Source organism: Culicoides brevitarsis, chromosome 3 (genome assembly GCF_036172545.1).
Source record: "Culicoides brevitarsis isolate CSIRO-B50_1 chromosome 3, AGI_CSIRO_Cbre_v1, whole genome shotgun sequence".
NCBI lineage: Eukaryota > Metazoa > Arthropoda > Insecta > Diptera > Ceratopogonidae > Culicoides > Culicoides brevitarsis.
The window spans coordinates 21549596-21574466 of record NC_087087.1 but is presented as its reverse complement, the minus strand read 5'-3'; the positions used below and the strand labels follow the sequence as shown (position 1 = coordinate 21574466).

At 30.8% G+C, this 24871-nt stretch overlaps 8 protein-coding genes across 12 annotated transcripts; 3 read left to right on the top strand and 5 right to left on the bottom strand.

Moving 5' to 3' along the window:
• Window positions 1-205: 205 nt before the first annotated feature.
• Window positions 206-2069, bottom strand: LOC134834828 (post-GPI attachment to proteins factor 2-like). Of its 2 annotated transcripts, XM_063849617.1 has the most exons (4): window positions 1867-2069; window positions 1759-1812; window positions 727-1516; window positions 206-667 (listed from the first exon to the last, which is right to left on the bottom strand). In XM_063849617.1, the coding sequence occupies exons 3-4, from the start codon at window positions 1490-1492 to the stop codon at window positions 498-500; spliced, it is 936 nt and encodes a 311-aa protein (XP_063705687.1). In that variant the 5' UTR covers window positions 1493-1516; window positions 1759-1812; window positions 1867-2069; the 3' UTR covers window positions 206-497. The 2 variants fall into 2 exon arrangements, with proteins under 2 accessions (XP_063705687.1, XP_063705686.1); XM_063849616.1 differs by having other exon boundaries at window positions 1759-2068.
• A 257-nt stretch (window positions 2070-2326) lies between these two features.
• On the top strand, window positions 2327-4807 carry LOC134833114 (SET and MYND domain-containing protein 4-like). Its single transcript, XM_063847319.1, has 4 exons — window positions 2327-2447; window positions 2514-3519; window positions 3573-3701; window positions 3757-4807. Exons 1-4 carry the CDS (start codon window positions 2338-2340, stop codon window positions 4654-4656), a joined length of 2145 nt encoding a protein of 714 aa, XP_063703389.1. The 5' UTR covers window positions 2327-2337; the 3' UTR covers window positions 4657-4807.
• LOC134833115 (glucose-6-phosphate exchanger SLC37A2) lies at window positions 4751-7505 on the bottom strand. 4 transcript variants are annotated; one of them, XM_063847321.1, is made up of 6 exons: window positions 7392-7505; window positions 6972-7200; window positions 6132-6885; window positions 5964-6005; window positions 5596-5812; window positions 4751-5530 (listed from the first exon to the last, which is right to left on the bottom strand). In XM_063847321.1, the coding sequence occupies exons 2-6, from the start codon at window positions 7145-7147 to the stop codon at window positions 5016-5018; spliced, it is 1704 nt and encodes a 567-aa protein (XP_063703391.1). In that variant the 5' UTR covers window positions 7148-7200; window positions 7392-7505; the 3' UTR covers window positions 4751-5015. The 4 variants fall into 4 exon arrangements, with proteins under 4 accessions (XP_063703391.1, XP_063703390.1, XP_063703392.1 ...); XM_063847320.1 differs by having other exon boundaries at window positions 7271-7499; XM_063847322.1 differs by having other exon boundaries at window positions 7469-7485.
• Window positions 7506-9797: 2292 nt separating this feature from the next.
• On the top strand, window positions 9798-11940 carry LOC134833859 (scoloptoxin SSD14-like). The gene is made up of 4 exons (XM_063848337.1): window positions 9798-10719; window positions 10783-11020; window positions 11079-11269; window positions 11332-11940. The coding sequence occupies exons 1-4, from the start codon at window positions 9866-9868 to the stop codon at window positions 11843-11845; spliced, it is 1797 nt and encodes a 598-aa protein (XP_063704407.1). The 5' UTR covers window positions 9798-9865; the 3' UTR covers window positions 11846-11940.
• An 81-nt stretch (window positions 11941-12021) lies between these two features.
• Window positions 12022-14208, top strand: LOC134834593 (ribosomal protein S6 kinase delta-1). The gene is made up of 2 exons (XM_063849323.1): window positions 12022-12908; window positions 14056-14208. The coding sequence occupies exons 1-2, from the start codon at window positions 12096-12098 to the stop codon at window positions 14086-14088; spliced, it is 846 nt and encodes a 281-aa protein (XP_063705393.1). The 5' UTR covers window positions 12022-12095; the 3' UTR covers window positions 14089-14208.
• A 432-nt stretch (window positions 14209-14640) lies between these two features.
• On the bottom strand, window positions 14641-16077 carry LOC134835336 (uncharacterized). The gene has a single exon (XM_063850211.1). It carries the CDS (start codon window positions 16075-16077, stop codon window positions 14923-14925), a length of 1155 nt encoding a protein of 384 aa, XP_063706281.1. The 3' UTR covers window positions 14641-14922.
• A 165-nt stretch (window positions 16078-16242) lies between these two features.
• On the bottom strand, window positions 16243-20016 carry LOC134833129 (diacylglycerol lipase-alpha-like). Its single transcript, XM_063847349.1, has 12 exons — window positions 19921-20016; window positions 19752-19858; window positions 19548-19652; window positions 19388-19489; window positions 18607-19325; window positions 18135-18553; window positions 17932-18073; window positions 17634-17866; window positions 17338-17361; window positions 17006-17135; window positions 16559-16647; window positions 16243-16374 (listed from the first exon to the last, which is right to left on the bottom strand). Exons 1-12 carry the CDS (start codon window positions 20013-20015, stop codon window positions 16368-16370), a joined length of 2172 nt encoding a protein of 723 aa, XP_063703419.1. The 5' UTR covers window position 20016; the 3' UTR covers window positions 16243-16367.
• A 3632-nt stretch (window positions 20017-23648) lies between these two features.
• LOC134835579 (myoneurin) lies at window positions 23649-24865 on the bottom strand. Its single transcript, XM_063850460.1, has 2 exons — window positions 24657-24865; window positions 23649-24596 (listed from the first exon to the last, which is right to left on the bottom strand). The coding sequence occupies exons 1-2, from the start codon at window positions 24816-24818 to the stop codon at window positions 23688-23690; spliced, it is 1071 nt and encodes a 356-aa protein (XP_063706530.1). The 5' UTR covers window positions 24819-24865; the 3' UTR covers window positions 23649-23687.
• Window positions 24866-24871: the final 6 nt, after the last annotated feature.

Here is a 24871-nt window from a genome sequence, read left to right as displayed (position 1 = left end):
ACCTACAGAATATTTTTTCAGAAACAGAGGTTTTTTCATTAATTTGTTTTTCCCGTTAGAAAAGTATCATGGAAAAAAATGGGTGGACTCTTATTTATAACGAAATGAACAAAAACTTCGAACAACAGAATTTATTTAAGTGCTTTAATTTAAGATTGCACTCACACTTTTTTTTACTACTTTATTTGACCTATTATACATTTTAGATATTCTGTTAAAATGCAACTACATCTTTTCATGTTTTTAAACTGTTAACGTTTCTGTGTTTATATACTTAATCATTTTAATTTTGAAAATTAAAAAAAAAATAAGTATTTTTTATCTTTGGTTTAAAATTAAATGAAATTTCTCATTGATATGTTAATAAATATTTTTTGCATTATTCTATTATACTATATGGTGAGACTAAGTAATTGTAGCGCTTCTTTTTGTATTCAAAAACTAAATTTAAACAATCAATTTTAACATTAAAATTGTTTCACTAAATTAGGGAGATTTCAATTTATTTTTTTGTCATCTTGAGTTTTTTCACTTGCATTTATATCCTGATTTACAATATTTTTGGTAACCATTAAGTGATTGTTAGAAAATTCGAAGACAGATGTTATATGATTGGCCATATTAAATAATGCCACGAGGTACTCAGATGTAGCGAACCAACTAAAAGCTGTAAAATTATTTATTATAAGGGAAAGCAAATCAATTTAAAAAATTTTATAAACTTACCCATATCGTGACATAAGAAACGATGCTTTGCGAAAAATATTACAAGGGAAATTGCACTTAATATTGATAATACGAAAAATATTTTTTTCAACTTCAATGAAAACACTTCTTCAGCAGTTGGTGGTCCATTTGGATACAATTTTTTCCACAAAACTATTGTCAACAACATATAAAGCAAAGATGCTACCATAAATGTAATGAAAATCTTTTCATGGATTGGATAATTTTCCTTATTGGAAATGTAAGTCACTCCAGTAAGTGCAATAATCTCAATAATGCTTAGATAAAACAATGTGTTTATGAGACGCTTAACAGTTGTCATTGAAGAAATGTTCGCAGCATTTGTCAGTATTGTTTGGTTATAAAAATTGCGATAAGCGAAGGCAATTAAAAACCGAGGCCCAACATGAATTGCAATCGAGATACGCCATAAATACCTTTGTGGGGAAATACCAGTGATTGCACTAATGGAAGGAATTATATTGTAAACTCGACAATGAGTTTCATGAATGTCATCTGACTGGAAAATGTACGCTGTTGTAAAGCAAATAAACATTGAACATAATGGTAGAAGCAATGTTCCAACACACAACTTTCTGAACGGAATAGTCAACTGAATCGAATATGCACTAGAATCCGGACTTAGCTCAGTTAAATTTATCCTGGATTCAGGACTTGTCAATTGCATTTCAGCATACTGTGTAAGTTCATTAGCATCGTATTCATTTACTCTTTTATTCGGCGTTATACTATCCGTGATAGTCATATTGGATGTTTTTCCTCTTCAGATCTAAAAAAATACAAAATTACTATTAAAAAGGCTGATTCTAAAGTGGAACACACCATTTTTATTTAATGTGCATTTAAGTAAAAAAAAAGTATATTAATACGTTTGACTTGAAACGTAATCAATCGATTTTCATATTTTATTTGCACAAATATTAGTTTCATTATTTTTCTGCTTATTCGTATAACTCAAAATAACTTATCAGCAGAAAATATTACATTGAACTATACTTTAACGTTACTTACGTTATTTTTCAAGTAAAATTAAGACTTTTTTTTAGACAACAATGCTCTCTTTTTCTATAAAACAAAATTTAATGCAACGTCAATATTTTTGTCATTTTTGCTAGATACGTATGATTTTATAATGATGTTGACATTTTTTACTATGATTTTCAGAATTGAAACTTTTTTTGGAATATTTATGAAGGAAAACCTTTTCTCCCAATATTTATGTACACCTAAACGAAAAGTTTTCATTAGCCTGAGAAAACTCAGTGCCATTTATATGTATGTTTCTGCGCATGCTAAGTAGATATTTTTTTATGCATGAAATTCAGGTGTAAAAATACTTATCATTGCTTGCAATTCTGACAAAAAAAAAAGTAAAAATAGCAAATAAATATCCTAATCTGCGTTTTTATTCCTATAAACATAATAACGGTTGTTATTTATTTAATTGCAAGTTTTTACAAAATTACATTGACACCTCTATTGACAATATGTTGTGAATATGCATTGGTATTATTTACAATAGCATAACTATTAAAAGTTTTTGTTTAAATAAATATTTTATTTAGAAAATTGATCAATATCAATTATAAAATGTTTCAAATGTTTCTAAATGATGTGCAAAAAGAATATTTACAAGATCATTTTCTCTATAAAAGTGAAATTGATCTTGTTCGACCTATAATGAAAAGTAAAAGGTTCCGGTAATAAAATTTCTTGTTATTATTTTTTTCATAATTTATTAATTATTTATTAATATTATTTAACAGAATCACTTTTAAGAAATGGTTAGAACATTTAAAAAAGTCTCGAGACATGCAAATTACTGATGTAAATTCACAAAACTCCATGATACTTCAATTAAAGAAATGTAAAAATATCTTAAAAAAATATAATTTATGCAACCGGTATTTGATTGACTTGAATGTGCAATCAGATAACTTTGAAAAAACAGCATCAAAAATTTATTATGAAAGAGCAAACATACTAATAAAGACGGAAAATTATTATGAAGCACTTCAAAGTTTGCTAATGATGACTGATACATCAGAAGTAAAAGTGGTTTATAGACTGGCTTTATGTGCCCTAAAATCAAACGAAAAAAAATTGTTTGAAAAGAATCTATCTTTTTTAAAGGAGTTATATAAAAATATGGAATCAAGATCGGAAAAAGATGTAGAGGAACTTAAAAAATATCAAAATGAATATGAAAAGCTTCTAAAAAAAGATGTAGTGGCATCAGGTAATTCATTAAACGACAGAGATAAGTTCTTACATAAATTTAAAGAAATATCAATTAAAATTACTCCTAAAGAAGGAAGACACATTATTTTAAATGAGCATGTAGAGGACAATACAAAACTTTTCAAAGAAAATGCATTTGCATTTGTTCCTCTACTACCTAGCTCTAGAAACTACAGCAATTGTCAAGGCTGTGCTACTTCAAATATAGTTCCAGTTTTTTGCAAAATATGTAAAGGTGGATTTTGTAGCATTATTTGTATGAAGAGCCACACATATGAGTGTAGAGGGAGTGAGCTTGGGATTTGGCCTGAAGTCGGAATCGCTTATTTAGCATTTAAGATTTTTATAAATGGATTTCATCAATTTCGTATCATGCTTGAAGAGAGTTTTGATGGGAAAACTCTTGATGAAATTTTAAAGTCTGCAGTAGAAGTTAAATTCAGCCCAGAAAAAGAACAATATCGTTTATTATTGTCGCTAGAGACACACTTTGACCAAATGATGCATGGTGATTTGGTCACTTTTGCTTTAGTAAGTATTAAATTTTCCGAAATTTATTTGAAATAATTCTAAATAAATTTTAGACATCTTGTGCACTGATATTGTACTTGCAAATGGAAACGACATTCTTCAAAGACCAGAAAATTTTGTTAGAAGATGAAAAATGGGAAGTACTTGCATCCTCTTTGCTTCTACGACATATCGGTCAATCAGTAAGAAATATTTAACATTTAAAAAAAACTTAAAATCATCAGAATATTTTTTTAGATTTGCAATGCTCATACAATGTCCGATTTAAAGATTGAATTTGGAGGAGAATTATTTCCACCGTTCAACAAAGTTTCAAATGAGATACTCCGATTTGAAACACCAATAATTCAAAACGTAGAAACATTCGCTGGAATTTTTCCTTTTATTAGTCTTTTGAATCATAGTTGTAAATCAAATATCAGAAATTGCTTCAATGGAAGTCATTTAACTATATACTCAAAGGGAATAATAAAAAATGACGATGAGATTCTTAACAATTATGGAATCAACTATCTTCGCTCTTGTAAAACTGATAGGCAAATTGCGTTACGGGAACAGTATCATTTTAATTGTAAATGCGAAGAGTGTTCAAAACCTCATGACAATTATTTAATATTACAAAAATTGAGATGCGTTGTGTGTCAAAACTTACTTGAGGCTACTTTTGACATGGAAACTATGGAAGTGAACTCTAAGAAAAAACATATATGTAATCACTGTGGGACTTATTTCAACGTTGATGAATTTGAGCAGATGATTCGAAAGCTTTCGGAGAACCTACAAGAAATTTACAGTCAGAATATGCTTGACAATACTATCAAAATTTTGGAATATTGTATGGAACGTTTGAATCCCTATCATGAAGTTATATATTTTTTCTCAAAGTCATTAATAAGTTCCTTAGATTATTCAAAAATAGAAGAAAATGTAGAGTTAGCAAAAGTAGCGGAAAATATGTTAAAAATCTGTCAATATCTTTACGGAAAGTATAGTATTGAATTTTTGCTGGATAATTTGTCTGTTATGAAATTCTTATCTAAAAATAAAAGCGATATAATGGAGTTGGCAAGCAATGTCTTGTCCGATCAAAGTTTTAATATTTTTAAAAATGTTTATAAAGTTGTATCCATTTGTTAATATTTTTTTTTTATATATATATATTAGGTTTAGTATTTTTTCAATGCCTTCAATTTCATCAAATTTTAATGATACAAATAAAATCATTTAGTTTTCGTCATTATTATTTGGCAAGTTTTACTATCATAATTATGAAATATTTACAAATAGGTTTACAAAAACTATTTAATTTAATAAGTATGTATGGATGTTAATCTAATATTCGTAACGTAACATAAATAATAATGAGAAAACATGAAACCTAAGAACATTAACAAAGAAATCTTGTCTTTCTCAGATAACGGTCAAATTAATAAAGTTCGAGATCCTTTCTACTTTCTTAATTTATTCATTAGTTTGAAAAGATGTCGGCGCCCTGTTTACTCAATCCGTGCGTTCCTTCTTCTAATTTGATCTATTTCTTTCTTAACTAATCTCAAAAGTAAAAACAACGCTACAACATCAGAAAAAATTAACATGTAAAATACATTATCCCATCCAGTACTAGATACTACACCAGCTAATAAAGGTCCTATTGCCGCTCCAAGAGAACCTGTTCCATCAATAATCGAAGTCACAGTAGCCAAAGCTTTAGAGTTACCCTGTAGGGAGCTGTGAGTCCCTAATTCTGCACTCACAGATGTTGTAATCAAGGCATATGGTCCATTTACAAAGCATCCACATATGAATAAAAGGAAAATATTCACAAAAAGACTCGCTGTACCAAATTGCTCGTATATAAAGAGAAGTGGTGCTGTCAAAAACAACATGCTAGTACATGTGAGTGCACTCATACCAGTATAGTCAGAAATAAATCCTGCTAATATTGCACCAAGGATGCCACCAAAGTCAAAAACTGTGGATACATTTGCTGACCATTGTGCACTCATTGATGCTACGAACAAACAAAAATTATTAATTAATAAAATATAATGTAAAACATTAAAATGTTTGTGTTACTTGAAGATTGGATGTATAGTGGTAGCCAAAACAGGAATGTATAGCTGACAAGCTTTGAAAAAAAGAGACAAAGCGAAAATTCAACAACTCCCGGTATCTTTAAAGCACCTATGAATCCGATTGCACCTTGCTCTGTTTCTGGTCGACGATTTCTACTTAAGATTGGACTTCTTTCGTTGACAGGAGCTCTATCATTTACAATACGCACATTGATATCCTGGCAAATTAAAAAATATAATATTTTAACACTGTTAAATGTCTTGAAAAAAAGTAAGTTAAAAAAGATTATTTTTTTAGAAATTCAAAAGTTAGAAACATGTATGCAAACTAAGAACGTTACAACTTTCTTACAGTTTTTGTGCACTTACTGAGTTTACGCTTCCTCTGAGTGGTCTTATTAAGGAATTTTCCTATAAATGGGTCAATTAAATACATACTCATGCATTTTTATAAAATACTACTTAGGCATTCCTCAGTAGCAAAATTTACTAAACGTGCCATGCAATAATTTGAGGACCAAATTTATTTTAAATTACCTGTTGTTCCGTTAACAGTGCTTCACACTCATCATGAATGGATATTTGTCCTGACTCCACAGAATTTCTTCGTGGTCTTGGCTCTGCATCAATGTTGAGTCCAGCAATACTAGGGTCCTCAACAATAAACAAAAATATTACAAAGCCAACAAGCCCCATTATGAAGCCTGGAACGATAAATGATAACGACCAATCTTTCTCAACGTAATAACCAGCAATAACTGATCCTAATATGTTGCCGATTGATGTGTGACTATTCCATATTCCAAATATAAGTCCCCGCTTTGATTTTCCAAACCATCGTCCAACCAAAGTGACGACTCCTGGCCAGCCAGTAGTTTGAAAAATACCAGCTAGAGCTTGCACAACCATAAAATACATCAGTGAATGAATATCATATACTTTTGCCATTCCAAACAAGTAGCAAAATATTCCGGAAAAGAGCATTCCGAGAGTCAAAAAATAACGCAATGAGACCCGTTCCGCCACAAATCCTGATATAAACATTGCTATACCGTAACTGAAAAGGAATGCAGAATCTAATGTGCCCAATAAAGTTGATGCATCAGGTCCATCAAAAGGAGGGTAGTCACACCATGTTTCATCTGGAGGCATCTTTAAATGAATTCCATGAGGCACTGGTAAATCGGAGCAATTTCGGTGCAGCACAGACTTAACAACAGACAAGGTTTTTCTTGTCATATGATAACACATATACGAGGCATAAGTAAGGCCAAGCACTGATATCTTGTATCTAAATGTAATTTAAATTAGCAAAGATAAGAAACGACACATTTTAAAATGCAATTTGTGCAATAAATATTATTTATATATACTTACAAAACTATTCGGTTTATATGGAGTCGCGGGCAGCATTTTGCATGAAGCCACGACAGCACTTTACATCCAATAGGCAAATTTGGATGACTCATATTTCTGATGGCCCCTATAAATCTTCTTATTAACGACAGCTTTGTTATCCACGAAATACAACAAATGTATTTCTTCTTATGCATGCACTGCAGATACTGTTATCGTTAGTTTGACTGTTGTATTTTTGAATGTGAACCTTGTAAACAATACAATCAAAATTTTTGTTATCTGTCTTTATCACTTTAATGCATTTCAAACATTCATACAAATTTTTTGATTGATACAATGATAAAAATAAAATACGTGTCTGCGACGATAGTAATTATATTCTTAGTCGCTCTCTTTATTGTTTCCAAACATTGTATATCATAATTTCTGCAAACTTGCCATATTTCTGTTCGATTTAATACTACTTAATGCTGAATTTAGACTAAACTATACAATTTAAGCCGAATGAGACTTACATCTCAAAAGTTCTCCTTTGTTTACTTCATAAATTTTTGGCCCAATACAAAATAAATTCATCAAAATTCCATGTCACAATTTATATACACTCTTAAAGACGGTTGGCGTGATTCTCACGTGGTTGCTTTTAAATACACTATTGATTTAGTATTATCATTTAATAAATATTTAAAAGCTCAAATGAAAATGGTTCATTTGGCTCAATGGCCTTTTTGTTGTTTACTTGAGACTCAACTCAATGCAATCTTAATGTATGTAAAAATGCAGAAAGACCTTCCATTACAACTAAAATTGCTATGGTTCCTAATCCCATATACTAAAGATGTTTTACAATAGCAATCCACCTAATAGCGTTTTGGTTTAATTCCCATTGTAAAAATCATTCGGTGTAAAACTTCTGCTAATTGTCCATGAGTCGGTGATAATGCCCAAAGTCCGAAACATGAAGCGGATAAAAGGAAAACCGAATACCTTAATAATTGAATGCTTACCTCAAATAGGATGCAGTGTGTGAAATACAGCCTAAAAAAAATTATTGCGTGAATCATTTGATGAATGAATATTTTCGAAAAGGGATTTGCCAGCTTTCTTGATGAATTTCTTCTGAGATAAATGATCAGCGGTTTTATAAAAAGCATCCAAGGCACACAAATAAGAGCAATAAAAACTAGGAATAATTGTACATTTTTTTGGTTATGATATAAAAAAGAATTACAATTCTCCACTATATCATTCTCCTTGAACATCAACATATTTATAAATGTTATGAGCAAACGAGAGCGCAAGCAGCATCGGCTGGTGTATAAATAAGCCATTTATAGAACATCAAATGGTCATTCCATGAGTGAATCTCCACAAAATATATTCAAATAAATAAATTTGTCACTTTGTATTATGCCGATTATAAATTTTATATTAATAGATAGTTTGTTTGGAACGTCTATATTTGTAGGAAATGAAAAAGCGGCTTCTAAATCATTCTTGAGATCATATTTTGTAATTTTCAAGTTTCTGATTCAAAGATTTATGCGTAAAATTTACCTTAAATATAAATGGTTTTATTTTTACAATTGAAATATCCAGTACTGTATACAATATACATCTATGTATTCTTTTTGATTCTTCATCGTTGTTGTGTCAATTACATTCAACTCTTTTAAAGAAAGTGTTTCATTGTGTTTTTTGTTGTACGTGTTTAATTAAGAAACTTTGACTTGTTTAAGATGATCGTATGATAACACCGCATTACAATGAAAATTGAAGTTGCTTGTACAGTCTTGATGTTAAGTTTTTCTTAAAGATTGGAAAAAATTACTGGACAAAAAGTCTACAATCATCTCTGTACGTGTCCGCTGAGCTGAGATATTGAGATCTGAAGTTTGTATGAAAATGGGTAAATTTTGGTACCCTTCAGCTTCGAGTTACGGCATCAACCAGTCAGTTTTTTGTAAATATCTTCCGTTTTACGTAAGGTACAATGACAAATGATAGCTTGTTGGAAAGGTAATGAAACAAGCAACTTAATTAAGGCTACATATGGGCTTTCAGTGTTAGGATTTTCAGGCTTTTTAGGCTTTTAAATATTTTTTTGTATAAATTTTTCAAAAAAAAAAAATAATTTTTTATGATTTTAGCTATTCATATTTCATCAATTAAAAGCCCATATGTAGCCTTAAGTTGCTTGTTGCATTACCTTTCCAACAAGCTATCACTTGTTATTGTACCTTACGTAAAACGGAAGAAATTTACTTTTTGCCGTAACTCGAAGCTGAAGGGTACCAAAATTTAGATCTCAATATCTCAGCTCAGCGGACACGTACAGAGATGATTGTAGACTTTTTGTCCAGTAGTTTTTTCCAATCTTTAAAGCAACTTCAATTTTCATTGTAATGCGGTGTAATTAATCTTTTTTGTAGTTCTATGCACAGCAAAAGCTCTCCATAAAATTTTCGTTGATTCAAATTGAGGACAGAGGCATCAACAACGTTATACTTTTCAGAAAACTTAATACAATAAAGATTTCCCAATGCAGATATGTATGTATTTAAAAGCACATTCAGTTTGAAAAATTGTTTGATAATATGACATTAATTCACTCTTAAAATAAATAAACTAAATACCTAGTTTTCGTTTTTTTGCAAAATTACCTTCGATTGATTTTTATAAATGTATCTCTAAAATTTGATATCGTAATATCCCAAATATATGAAGCAGATCAGCTAGTGGAAAACTCTTCTGTGTGCACATATTACTAATTTTATATTACTTTATATAGACACGTATTCGAACAGCTGTTTGTTTATTTACCTCTTTACAGTAATATTATTATCACCATTTCAGGTTCAAAGCTATAATAAAAAATTTATAAAATAAATGGAGACAAAATATAAATTGTGATGTGCGTAACGTCGAAAGTCTTCAAGCATGATAAAAATCAATCTCTAACTCACATCAAAATGACTATGAAGAGAGAGTTTTTGTTCACATTATTAGTTGTTTCATTAGCAGTAATAACTGCGGTTATCACAAACGCTTCATTGAGATCAAGAACTTCTAATAATAGCTATCAGACAAAAAAAGGAAAGGCTGCGGTTGTTGCCAATGGTCTCGAGTGTTCAAATATAGGAGCAATGATTTTAAGGAGCAATGGAAGTGCAGTGGATGCTGCAATAGCTACTTTACTTTGTGATGGTGTAACATGCCCTCAAAGCACAGGACTAGGAGGTGGATTTTTCATGACAATATACACAAAAGCTACAAATTTACTAGAAACACTAGATGCGAGAGAAGTCGCACCATTAGCTAGCTCAGAAGACATGTTCGTTACAAATCCAGATTCTGCTAAATTAGGAGCATTGTCTGTGGCAGTGCCTGGTGAACTCAAAGGGTACTATGAAGCGCACAAAAAATATGGAAAATTACCTTGGGAATCGCTTTTACGTCCAGTGGTAAAGTTGTGTAATGAGGGGCATATAGTGTCTTACTATTTGGCGAAAGTATTAAAGACAAGAGAAACTCAAATTTTGAATGAGCCATCATTACGGGAAGTTTTCATTAATCCAGAAACAAATCAAACGTGGAGAGAAGGAGATATTTTAAAACGACCAAAGTTAGCGGAAACTTTGCAAAAAATTGCAAATGAAGGAGCAGATGCACTGTACTCGAAAAATGGAACTCTGTTGAAAACTTTTGTTGATGACATAAAATATTTCGGAGGAATAATCACTGAAGAAGATTTAGTATCATATAGGTTTAACCAAAAATTATTTATGTACTTATTTATGTAAATTAATAATTTATTTTTTTATAATAGTGTCGAATGGGGATCTCCAGATAAAGCACTTCTTCAAAATGGCGAAAAAGAACTTACACTTCACTCCCATGGATTACCTGGTGCAGGCAGTATCTTGACTTTGATCTTACACATTATTAATGGTTACAAATTAGATGAAAGTTCCTTAAGTTATCATAGAATTATAGAAAGTTTTAAATTTGGATACGCCCTAAGAACCAAACTAGCGGATAAACGTTTTGTTGAAGGCATCGATGAGGTAAAAAATGATGTGAATAGAACATTAGAAAAATGAATATTTATATGTTTACACCTAGTTGGTCAAAAATTTAACAGACCCAAACTATGCCAATATTCTTCGGTCGAAGATTGATGACACTCAAACTTTCGATAGTTACAAACATTATGGAGCGGAATTTAGTGCTATTGAAGATTATGGTACTGCTCACATTTCGGTGTTGGCCGAGAATGGCGATGCTGTTTCGGCCACCGGAACAATCAACTTGATGTAATCAAGTAATATTTACGAGGAGAAAATTCAATTAGCTGAAAATTATTTTTGTTTTTTAGAATGGGTGCCATGCTTCGTTCTCCTTCAACAGGTATAATGCTAAATGATGAAATGGACGACTTTTCAACACCAAACACCATTAATGAGTTTGGAATTCCAGCATCTCCTGCAAACTTCATAAAGCCTGGAAAGAAACCCCTTTCGAGTATGGTTCCTTCCATTTTATTGAATAAAAACGGATCCGTTCGACTTGTTATTGGAGCTGCAGGGGGGTCTAAAATTACGACGAGTGTTGCATATGTTATTTTACATCATATTTTCCTAAATCAGACTTTAGATGCAGCATTGAAGAAAAAAAGATTACATCATCAACTAGTTCCGTATCACATCCAATATGAAGAAGGATTTGATGAAAATCTTTTGGAAGAACTGAAAATGTACAAACACAAACTACAAGAAGTATCTTCAGAAGCAGGATTTGCTGCGGTGGTTGCGATTTCAATAGACGATGATGGCACAATAAGTGCATCTTATGACCCTAGAAGAGGTGGAAGTATCACTATTATTGATTAGCTTAAAATAAATATTCATGTACTACTAAAAAAAGTGTAAGTAAATAAGTACATACCTACATATGTATATTTGAATAAACGGTATTTTTAAATTTATACATATATTGATAATTGAGCCCATGTTCAATTTTGGAAAAACTTTGTGCATTAGTACAGTAAATAAATGAAAACAAATTCAATTAAATTAAATAAATAAACGATTTTAGATCCAAAAAGCGGCTATTGATTTGTCAATATTATATTAAATTATAATGGCAAGCCATCAGGAAAAATGGATTTTTTCTTTTGCTATAACCGAAACACAAGTTCAAAAAAATTACACTACTTATAAAATAACATCAATCATCATTCCAAAGAATACACCGGAGGCTTTATCATGTATCACAGTCAATAAGCGTTTTCGTGAAGTTTGCAAATTCTATAAGGAAATTTGTCGTAAAGCTTGCGAGGCCAAAATCGATTTAACAAAGATTCCTAAACTGAAAAATAGCACTTACTTCAAACGATTCTCGCCGGAGGTAATTGAAGAGCGAAAAAATTACATTATAAGTTTGTTGAATTTTATTGGAGACAACCCAGTTCTTTATCGATCAGAAGCATTTGTAAAGTTTTTTGATACTTCGTTAACAACGAGTTGTTACATTGGAGAAGATAGAATTGATTGTGGAGATGAACTTAGTGTTAAAACTTTTCTGACAGATGACTTGAACAACGAAGAAACGACTTTTGCTGCAAAAGAGTTAGATCGAGTGATGACAAAAACATTTTCAGAACGGTTATCAAGTGATCCAGACACAAATATCTTAATCGAACGTTTAACTGAAGAAGTATCATTAGAGAAAAATATTGAAGACAGTAGGATTACCGATATCGAGCAAAGATTGAAACAGCTTAAAGAAGATAGTTCATTTGATTATATTTATGAAGCAGCATTAAAGTTTACAGAAGCAGTTGAGAGCGACGCACTAGGATCTTACCAAAAAGCATTTGATTCATACAAGTATGGAATAGATATATTGCTATGCGGAGTTAAAAACGATTCAGACGTAGGACGTAAGAAAATTGTGCGTGAAAAAGTGACCAAGTATCTGTCGAGAGCGGAGCAAATTTTTGATAATTTAATTGTTCAAGAAAATTCAAGCGATTCACTTATTTTACTGTCCACCAAATCAGTGGAAAACGAATTTGAAGCGATGTATTCCGATTTGGAACGTCCACTAAACTACTTGTCTCGTTTTCGTATAGTTTCTATCGTTGAGGGACTACAACAAGTACAGGATGTCACTGATAAAAAAGTCTACATGCTGAAAGTTTTACAAAAGCCACATTCTGTTCAAGCGATTCGCAAGATTTTTCTTCCTCAAGATTCTCTTTACATGGTTCCATTAGTAGCTTATTGTCAAACATCTACATCAATTTTCTTAATTTTAAAATTAATTTCTGGTGGCAAGCTATGGAACTATATAAAAAATTATCAGTTTCCAACTGAGCTAACCAAGTTAGAGCCTTATGGGACAATATTTCCAGAAACAAATATTGGAAAACCTGCTAAAAAACTAATGGGGACCGATAACGACACATCTCCTAATTTATCAAAACTAGAAAGCACAGCGAACAATGATTCTAATGAAACGGATGTAAAAAAATTATTGAATTGCAGTGAAAAATTATTACATTCAATTGCTAGCACATTAAGCAGATCTAAAAATACAGATATCCTTTCGGAAAGTCAGTCTATTGCTAGTACTAATTCAAGTTACAGTGATATAGAAGATGGGTCCATAGATGAAATTCTAAAAGAAATCAACCAAATAGACTCCTGTGCATCGGGGTCAGTAAATACTAATAGCCATTTTATTAAGCAGTGTACTCTGAGTGACTTAACGTTCCCTAATGGAATGCGACTTCTTCCTACTGCTTCAGTGCGTCAATATTGCGCAGAACTTGTATGTGCAATCGATGACTTACATTCAAAAGATATTATTTGTGGAGATTTATCTTTGGACAATATTCTTCTTGGCGATAAAGGTCAATTGCAACTAACATATTTTTATCAAAATGAAACACGTCTTTTGAGTCCCAGTGTTAAAGCTCTGACAGAATTTTATGTTGCTCCAGAACGGCCACTCACAAAATTATCTGATAGTTGGAGTCTTGGTATCATCATGTTTGAATTATTGACTGAACAAAGATTTTTTACTTTTCATCCAGGTGGCTTGGATTATTTTGCTGAGATTCAATTAGACGACAACGAAATTGAAGAGGATGCGAAAGATTTATTGAATAGTCTTATTGTAGTTGATTCCAATCACAGATTTTCTGTAAATCAAGTGATGAAACATAAATTTTTTGGCAGCTCTGTTGATTGGGAATCTTTAAAACACGCAGGAAAACTAAAATGATAATAGTATTTACACTGAATAAGTAATTGAATTAAATTAATAAAACACAATTTAAATGATATTATCATTATTTATTTTAACAATAATAAATGCAGTGTATTTTTAATTTGTTAAATCTATTGGAACGAATTTTCATAGTATTGAAAATGCATTTAGCATCATCTTTAACTAATAGAGTAGTTTATTTAAATCAAGTTGTTCTTGAAAGGATATAAGTTTTATCTTTTTCATATTTTCAAAAATGGTGAGACATTACATAAATGTCAATGATGGATTTTATTTGGCACGGAATAATATTTTATTTTATCCTAATAAGATAAGATATTTTTCATGTAGTAAAAATTATGCGTTTCATATAATTTATTTATTTATTATTTCTTTTAGTTGGGACAGTTCTTTTGACACTATTTCCATGAGATAAAAATGTTTTGCTAAGAAGTGAAATAAATTATTTGTCAAAAAGTGATGGTTACTGTAAAATTCTTATAGATTTTTCGAACAATAATATGCAATACGTTCTATCTGATGTATCAGCTTATCATGATGAAGTAACATTACTAATCTATTTTATATAACTAACAATGTAAAATTTGTCTAAAATAGTAGAAAACAGCCTAGGTATCATGTACGGTAACGGAAAAGCACTGAATGATCTTTTAATTTTCTTTTGAATCATTTATACGCTACTTTCGTTTTTATTAATTGATTGACTAGACCTGGAGAATTTCGGTGACACAGTTGATGAACTTACTCTATAACTCGGCGAACCATGAACGGCTGCACTTCTTCCTATTGGGTATACATACTTTTTCCTTCGTACATAGTTGGCAGCATTCGTGACATTCACCGTACGCTCATTTAAGTTAGCCAACAAAGGAAGAGACTCATTGCCAATTGTGCTGCAACTGTTACTGTTTATTTCAAAATTCGAAGCTTTATTTTTACTATCAAACCTATAGTCTGGTCCTTCGTGAAAGTCATGATAAACTGGGAAATGAGATTCAATTACGCCTTCTGGCGTAACTCGGCTCATGAAATACTCTTCTTCTTCAAACACATTCATTTTCGTGACTAATCTACCATTACTATAGTTTTGTAAACCACTTAGCGATGATACTGCACTAGCATAAGTTCCACTACTAGAAACTGTATTTGCGCCTTTCACAATTCCAATTTCAATAGCGAGTGCGTTGGACTTTCGATTATGTATGGCGCTATCACTCATCCCTAATTTTGTACTATTATTTGCGAATTGCTCTGTCTCATCAAGGCTGTTATCTGACCTTGAACTCTCATGTTTTCGATACATTTCAAACTGATGTTTATTAAAATTTGTATAGTCAAATGTGTCATCTATCATGATATCTGATGAATTTAGGTCATCATTGGAAGGCACTTTTTTTGGATTTGTAAAAAATACCTGACCAAGCGTCTGATACTCCTCTATGGTTTTCCAATCAATGTTAGAAAGCGGAGCATTTATTTTGGGAGCACGCCTTAGTATTTTAGGAGTGTGCATTTGAGATTCAAAATCTGATAGAAGATGCTTCTCTTCGGGCGTATAATCACCATTTTGCAAACTACTTACACTTGACATTTCAGAAAGACTTTCAGGACTAGCCAATGGGGCCATTCCAATTGTATCTCCAACCACAGAATAAATCTTTTTTAATCTGGAATCATTTAAACTCAAATTATTTGGTTTGTGACCTCCATTTACAGTGATGCTTGACGAATTATTATATGAAGGAGGATTTGATTGCGATAGCGCGTCATTATAATTCACAAACGTCCTATTAAATTGCACAGTTGTGGCTTCGCTTGTAGGCATTGATATGCTGTTTCGCCCTAAAATACTTTCATTGTCCATTGAATGATATATTGAACTTATTTGACTACCACGTAAACTTGAAGCTAGACTGGAATTAATATCAACTGGTTTTATAGACGGAACAACTTCAATATTTGTTTCTCCTTTAAGGTACTGGTGGCAAGGAAAAGACGTTTCCTTACAGATTCTCGATGTGGAAATAGGACTATGATGAAATTTCATGTTGTTGTCCTCATCAAAATCCTCTACTACAGATGGTTGACGATTAGGTTTGCGAGGGCCATAAGTTGTTACAACCTGTTATAAGATAAAATACATTTAATTATTATTTACGAAAGGAAAAACAAATGTAAAACTTTAATAAAAAAAGAGAGATTTTGAAGTTTGCAAAAGAAATATGAACAAACAGAATACATACAAATATTTTGCGGTAATCATAAAAATTAAAATAATATATAAATTAACTTATACTACACAATACCTAGTATCACTTATGCTATGAACTATGGTCGTCGCTTCTCGTACGAGTAATTTAGTGGCAGAAGGAGGATTATTTTTTACAATGGCGACCTGTGAATCAGTTTTACGAAATGCGTAAATGAAAAAAAAAGAAACAAAAAATAAATAAATGAAAAAAGTAAAAATAAATGCATTTTTCGTACATATGAATTTATTTTTGTTCAAAATATTTACAATTAACAATCAATATGTGAATGATATTTTTTTTATAATCTTAAATAACTTTCCTCAATATAATTGAATTAGTAACGGTATGAACAACTTCTCGGAAACGGTTAAAGTAATAGCCAGATGAACAAATGTAATAAATGAACATTTAAATAATTTTAAAACAAATAAAATATAACTATTAAACATATTTTTTCTACTACAAAACATATATTAAAGGTAAATGAAATCAAGTACTCACTTTCTTAAGTGCTTCCAATACAGTATCTGGCATATGGTCCTGTAGCATCACAGGTGAAATAATAACTTCATCAAAATCTGTGTTCTGTGCCCATATTGCTTGATATACAGGTTCGTTATTTAACATTTGCCTTAAAAGTATTATGATTAATGTTTATTTTTTGTTCAACAAATTTTGTAAAGTAACTTTGAATGAAATTATGACTGAAAATTTAATTAATTTTATTTTTTTTTTGTCTAGAAATGGCCAAAATACCGGGTGATCGAAATAAAGGCTTAAATGCGCAATACTAATACTTGCGTTATTAAAAATTAGTTAGCTATACAACTTACCTCCAAGTCTTCTCGTACTTGTGCCTGAAATTCAAAATTCATAAAATAGGTAAGGTAATAAGAGAATGCTTAGAGCTTACAAGAACACAAGCGATTAGTGGTCAATTAATTACTTTTGTAAAAAGAATTAATTTAATCTGAGTAACAGAGCAAACTAACGAAAATAATATTAATGGAAAATGAATCGAAAAGCCAAGCTCCTATAAAGAAACTGTCCTTTTTAAAGTGCATCTGCTTAACAGTGTTTTTCTGGCTTGCGTTTCGTAACTGAGAAAATAAGGAAAATAGGTACTCACTCATCTTCGGAAGGATGATGTCTCACAACATGAATTATGCGTCCTGGTGGATATAATGGATTGTGTAAAGTTAAAGCTATTGAGTTGTCATTTGGATGGACGGTACTTTGTCGTGCAGTAGTTCTTTGTTCATTATATTTATTAATGTTGGAATCTTTGGTTGACATTTCTGTGACGGAAGTAGGCTCTGGGCCACAACAACAACAGATGACAGAGCAAGCTATAGTCTTCCACTACAAATATTTAAAAATAAAATAATGATCTATCCCTATATTTTAGCTAAGGAATAAAGGCTTACTTTTGCATCTACACTCCTAGTTATTGCATTGATCAAATCGGCCCTTAGCGATTCCATTTGATGTAAACCAATTCTAGGTACCACATCTTTTCCAACTACTACTGATGTTATGAATGACTTGGAATACTCAACCACAGGCATACTAAAAACAAAAGAATTGTTAAGCAGCTACAAAATTATTTAGGTAATATTTTGTGAATTACCTAAGTAATCCTCCTGGAGGTGAGTAACTGTAACATTCCAAATCTGGATATTTTTGTTTCATTAATATTGCCAATATTGCTGCAGTCCCTGCTCCCAAAGAATGTCCAACCATCACTAGGCCAAACGTCTGAGTATTGCGTTGGAGATTGTGTAACTGAGCTTTCTCAATAAGGTTTTCTTTTTCTATTGAATCTTTTATATAAATTGCTGCTTGGACCATTCCTTTGTGTCCTAACCAATCGTCTCTAGGTGGCTCTATAGGTAGTACCTCGCCTTCAGCGTTTAAATCTGTGAGTACATCTTGCATACTTAATGTACCACGAATACTAATTACGATCTTTTTATGTGTGTAATCGATGGATATAAAGAATGGAGTTTCGCCTACGTCGACGTGAAAAGTGGCATAAATAACTTCGATCTGAAAAAAATTATTAAGTTTTAAAAAATCTAATATAAAATTATAAATCTTACATCTCCTGTGTTTAACATGCTTTTAAGCGCGGCAAAGTTACACAAGCAACAATTGTCTTCTATAACTTCTACGTTTGATGGTTTTGGCTTTCTGCAGCATGAACAACAACAACATGTAGGATAACACGATAACTTAGGACACAATTTCATCACTCCTGTTTTGTCTGTCATTAAGTACATAGGCCACCCATATGCACTTATTGCATATTGCATATAATGTATGACGCATTGAAAAAAGTCATACACAGCATTATCGTTCAATGGCAGGAACTGAGTTCGTGGAGTAATTGGAACTCCACTCAAAAATTCATAAGTGTCGTTTTTGCGTTGTCTTATAATTGAATCACGTTCAAGTTTTTGGAATTTACGTAAAAGAACCAGACCAGCGACAACATCTGAAGGAACAACATCTAAGTCACGAAAAAAATCAGATAACAAACGAGCAATGTCAGCAAAAGAATTGCGATTGCGATCGCTAGTTCCAATACAACAAAACATAAGACGACATCGGTGATTCCAACTATCTTGATAAGCACGAATTACTTTGCGTTGCCTCCAATTTCGATGACCACTTCGTTTATATTGAAATCTTGATTCAGACTCACGCATTGATCGTTGATATTTTTTCATTTTGACCCACGATCGACCAGCTGGGTCAAAAGTACACCATACTGTTGTAATTATTGTCAAATTTACTATCCAATTGCAAGCAATTGTACCTTTATAATTAAAATTCTCAATTATAATAGAGTTTTTACAACTCAATAGAAAAAAAACATACCTATCATTGCATCTTTGGGTTGTTCTATGGGACATTTCATATAAAATTCATACAACCAATACGTTCCCAAACTCAGCCAAGATAAATCCACAAGCATCACAACTGAAAAATTCATCAATATAAAATTGTTCAATGATAAAAAGTGTTCTGTTATGCTTACAAATCCGAGAATAAAGCCAATATTTCATTAATTCTCTTGGCTCAGGATCTAATATGCTACCTCTCATACTTAATGTGCATATTCCCAATTCGATCAACAGAGACACTAAAAAGAATAAGAGTTTAAGACTACAAAGAATATGTTACAAATGTCATTGCAAAATTTGTGAAGTCCATTTCACTAAAAACAACAAAACAATAATACCTAAGAGAATCGATATGTAACCAATATTAAATATCCATAAATATTCAACGCATAAATCTTCTTTCTCAAAATTGAATATTAGCACAACACAACCGAGAATAATTAACCTGTAAATAAGAATTATTTTTATTGATATGGGCTTATCAATATTCCTCATTAAATAACTTACCAAATCAAATGTACAGTGAATAAAAATATACCAGGGACAATTAAGTCGTCGGAGCCTACAGACCACCTCCTTCTAAAAATGACTAATCCGGGCATTTTTAATTCTTAATAGTCTAGAAATGGAAAAAATACATTGCTTTATGAAAAACAAAATCAAGAATTCCAAATAAATGTTGAAAAATCGTGACAAAATTTTTTTAACGCATTTCAATTTTTTTTGAAAAAAAAAGTGGTATTATGCTCGTGATGTCATCCGTCCGTCCGTCCGTCTGTGTGGTAAGTCTTTCAAATGACAGATTTGACAGCATATTTAAAAAAAATTATCCGTTGGAAATTTGAACTCGTGTTCTTCCGTTGGAAAATGTTGTCTATGAAAATTAGGAAAACTTCGGAAACTTCATGGAAAATCGGAAAAACTTCAAAATTTTAAAATGTTCAGGGGAGTCTCGCGAGTAACATGAAAAGTGAAAGTTAATGAAAATCTTGGGGAAAACTAAAAAAATCGTTGAAATTTTTTTCCTTTTTTTTGTTCCCAATAGTTCCTAATAGTATAAAAGAGTGAGGTATAAAAAATGTGAAATGAGAGGTACGAAAAGCAAAAATACATATGACGTATGCATCATCGAAATGCGGTATAGTATGTCGTTCTTTAGACGACTACTTTCTCTATTTTTTTTTGTATTATTCATTAAAGAATGTTCTTTTAATTTTTTTATTAATTGAAATTCTGTTAATCTATCTAATTATAATTATCTATTACTATTATTCATGTATTTCTTGTTTTGTCTAAATCTTTTGTTTTCAAATACTATTGTAAATAAATGAAATTGTGCAAAAACTGTATCAAGATAGTTCATTTTATAACAATATTGTAACATAACTATTATTGATGTCCATTCTTGAATGGTAACACTAATTATAAATCTTAAGTTTTCTATAATAGTTTCATAAAGACGATAGATTTTTCTTTATTTAATTTTACTTCTTCATATTCTATCCCTCTATTTGATTTTGTTGATACAAACTGAAAATCAAATAGAAAATAACGGAATTACTTCCGAAAAAGTATTTAGAAAAAATATTGATCAAACTCCTTGCATTCTCTTATAAGCTTATTTGCATTTACAATACATGCAAAAGTTGATACAGGAAAAGGAGCACATTTTGAACTATAGAGTTTATGCATTGAAAACTCATAATTTTTGAGCGACACATCTGACTGAAACCTATTTTATTTGTGTGTTATACATGTAATAATTATAGTTTAGGAAAATCTACTGATCAAAACTTAACATGTATTCTAAATACTGACCTGAATGTCTTTATAGCAAAAAGCAATGATGTTGGCATGAAATTGTATAGCCAAACATATCAATTGACCTTAATACATACTATTCGGAGACAGTATTAAAATATAATAATTCGTTTAGAGTTCTAAAAGTATTTAGTTTGTTGTACCTAATCAATACATATAGGTAACACAATTTATAATTTGTTACAAATAATAAATAAGTATATGTTGAAGAATGTAAATTCATATCATGTAGGGAGAGAAAATCCTTACATATTTGGTTCTGACACTTTGATTTCGCAAAATCCGCGCCTATCGGTAAATATTTGTTCTTTATGTAATACATTTAAAATACCTTATTATAATAAAAAATTAAGTTAAATATTAGGTATAATAATTTGAATATATTATTTTCGTATTTCTTACCTGTTGATATTTACTTAAAAGAAAGTTCACCCTGAGTGTTAAAATTGAATGACAATATAATATAAGTTTTCTAATCTGCATAGAATGCACGTTAGTTTACAAAATTGTATGATAGATTTTTCGATACAATGTATTTGAATTATATATATTTTAATATATTCATCATTTTGACTTCTATTTCATCCTTTCTAATCCATTTAAGAACAAAGTAAACACAATATCTAATAGATATAGTTAGTATTTTTTTATTTCATTTTTCAATATGATTCAGAAAAATATGATGCTAATTAGTATGTATGTAGATGCTTATTGTGTTTTGTAACATTAAAATTTTCACTCTCTTTTTTTATTTTATCATTATAGTTTTCGTTTCAATAAGTACATTAATTTACACTATAGGTATTTTCATTTAAGTTTTCGTGTATTTCAAAGTCCTATTTCCAAAAAACTTAATAAAATACAACCTTTACAAAATATCATTAATAAACAATATTGGTAGTATTTGCATTTCCATTTTGGATTAGGGAAACTTGATAATTTTACTGTATATTATACATAAACGTACAGTACAGACGATGCTAAAAAATATAACGCTAGTAGGTTTATATGCGAATTGAACGAGAACTGAACTGTAAATGCTTGTTTTTCATGGAAATCTTCTAGTATCCTCACTATATTGTTTGAAATGAACCATGCAGTTGTTCATTTGATGTATCCAAGAGTAAAGTGCTCTCCCGAGAAGAGGGTTACTTGAGAGAAAATATCACATGTGATAACTGTTTTGATATTGTTTACTAATTTATAAAAGAAGAATTTGAACTCAAAAACTTTTTTAAGAAATTTAAATATTTTTCAAAAACAGAGTCTAGCTTGTGGAATTTGCACTTTTCTATTTCAATTGCCTGCAAATTTTGTATTATTTAAATAAATGGTTGACATATAAGTACTTCTAGCGCGAATTTTGATTACATGAAATATTTATAAACACCAAACATTTTAGCTCAGTCGTAATGAAAACACTTTATTTTTAATATTTTTATGTCATTCAGACTTTAATTTATTATTTTACTGTTTTGTAAATCTTATTTAGTTTAATTAATGTCAAAATAAATCTAAATATTTACTGAAACAGGTAAAGAACAGAACTTCATATTTTACTGTTGATAACCGAGTCACGACTGACAATTTAAATAAGAAAGTTTTAGAAAACATATGCGTATGAATGTGTATTTATAATTATCAAGTTGAATGAGAATTCAAGAGAGTTGCGGAGAGACATAGAGAGTGCTTTCGAAATTTAACTTGTACCTATGCCCGGTCTTTCATACATGTATTACAAGGTAAAATTTTGTATTTAATAGACATTATATTTATTGTAAAAATTCGTCTCAATCCAAAAAGTTAAAATCATGAGAAAACATCGGACCGCAGAAAGCTAAATCGAAGAGAAATTTGTTTAAATCTTTAAGTACTCACCTTCTTTTTTATTCACATACCAATATGTTTATATGTTTTTATTGAAGAGAATCTCTTAACTGCGCAACTCACACTCTTCTGTATATTCATTTCGAAATATTTTACAAAATGAATAAATTTAGTTTCCAGTACAAAAATGAATCATTTTGTATATAAGTAATATATGCGTTAAAAATAGGGGATCCTTTCATATAACGGCAAAAAGATTGTACGATAATACATAATTTGCTGTACCCTTGGAATCCTGTTATATTTATCATTCATGAGTTGTGGTGATTCGGGAAAATAAAACATTCCAAGTTTATGTAGAAGTATAAAGAAACTCAATAATTTTTAATAAATGCACGCACATCAATATTTTGTTTAAAAAAATATAGTACCTTTTTAAAAAGAAAAGTTTTGATAAGGTATAAGTAAATTTGTATGTAATAGAATAAATGAGAAACTAAAGAAAATACAAGTACTAACGTAAGTCTGCCCAGTTGCATGAGGAAATGAGTTTCTAAAAATACAGTAGGTGAAACTAAAAATGCGGATTTTTAGTTTTATGATTTTGAATTTTATTTAAGATTACTTCAACTTTTCAAGATTTTTGCTTCCGAAACATCGCTTGATACTTCGTTTGATTTGTTTATCAATGTATTTCCTACATTGGAATATAAATTTATACCGGTCAAAACGCTCACTGCAGGTACAATTTTTTTCCTCCTTTGTTTTTGTTTTTGTTGAGAGCACTTAAGAATTTTTCTTTTAGAATTTAGCTGTTCTTTAGATCCCATGGTTTCGAACAAGTGTAATTTTAAATGCAAAACCAATTTTTGTTTAGTTGATATTTGTCTGCCACAATTTTCAAATCCGCAAATAAACTTTCGACCTTCATGCTTTGAACGAATGTGTGCCATTAAATTCCTTTTTTCATAATAATATTTAGCGCAAGTGTCATAAGTGCATTGAAACACACTTCTTTCGTCATGACTGAGATGAACTTTTTTGTGGTAATTCAAATTTTTTTGCGAAATAAAAACCTTATTACAGACTTCACACTTAAATTCCTTCACATGTGATATTTTTCGATGAGCTACTAATCCACTCCAATTCTTGAAAACTCGTCCACATGTATCGCAATTGTGAATGTGTGAAGCTCTGTGACGTATATGAGCTTTGAGATTAATAGAGCCTTTTTTACATACTTCACACTGGTAAGGGTATTCACCGGTGTGCAAAATAATGTGTCGTTTCAATTGTTGCTTTCTGCGGAACGACTGACTGCAATTGTTGCATACATAGTTAACTTTTTGATGGACTTCACGGAAATGTCGACGCATATTTTCGATGGATGAAAAGGTTCCTGCACAATCAGCATCGATGCAATCGACAGATTGATTTTGAACTTTATCTACATGCACCCGTTTAACGTGCCGTCTCAAATGAGCAACGTTGGTGTAGGAACTGGAACATCCTTCAAAGGAGCAAATAAATTTTCTCTAAAATAAAAATATGTTACAATGTTGAATACTCTGCAAATAACGAGGTTAATTACTTACCTCATTCGTGTGATGATACACATGACGGTCTAAGGCGTCCTTGTTTCGAAATCTTTCATGACAAAAACGGCACTCATACTTTTGTTTAATCTCTGAAATAGCTGATTCTTGTTTACCTGCAATTTCAGATTTATTCTTAGACTCTGGCCTACTGAAAGTCATATTTTCTTATTTATGTTTTTATTACTTAGTTCCAGTCTGCATTCGATCAACAC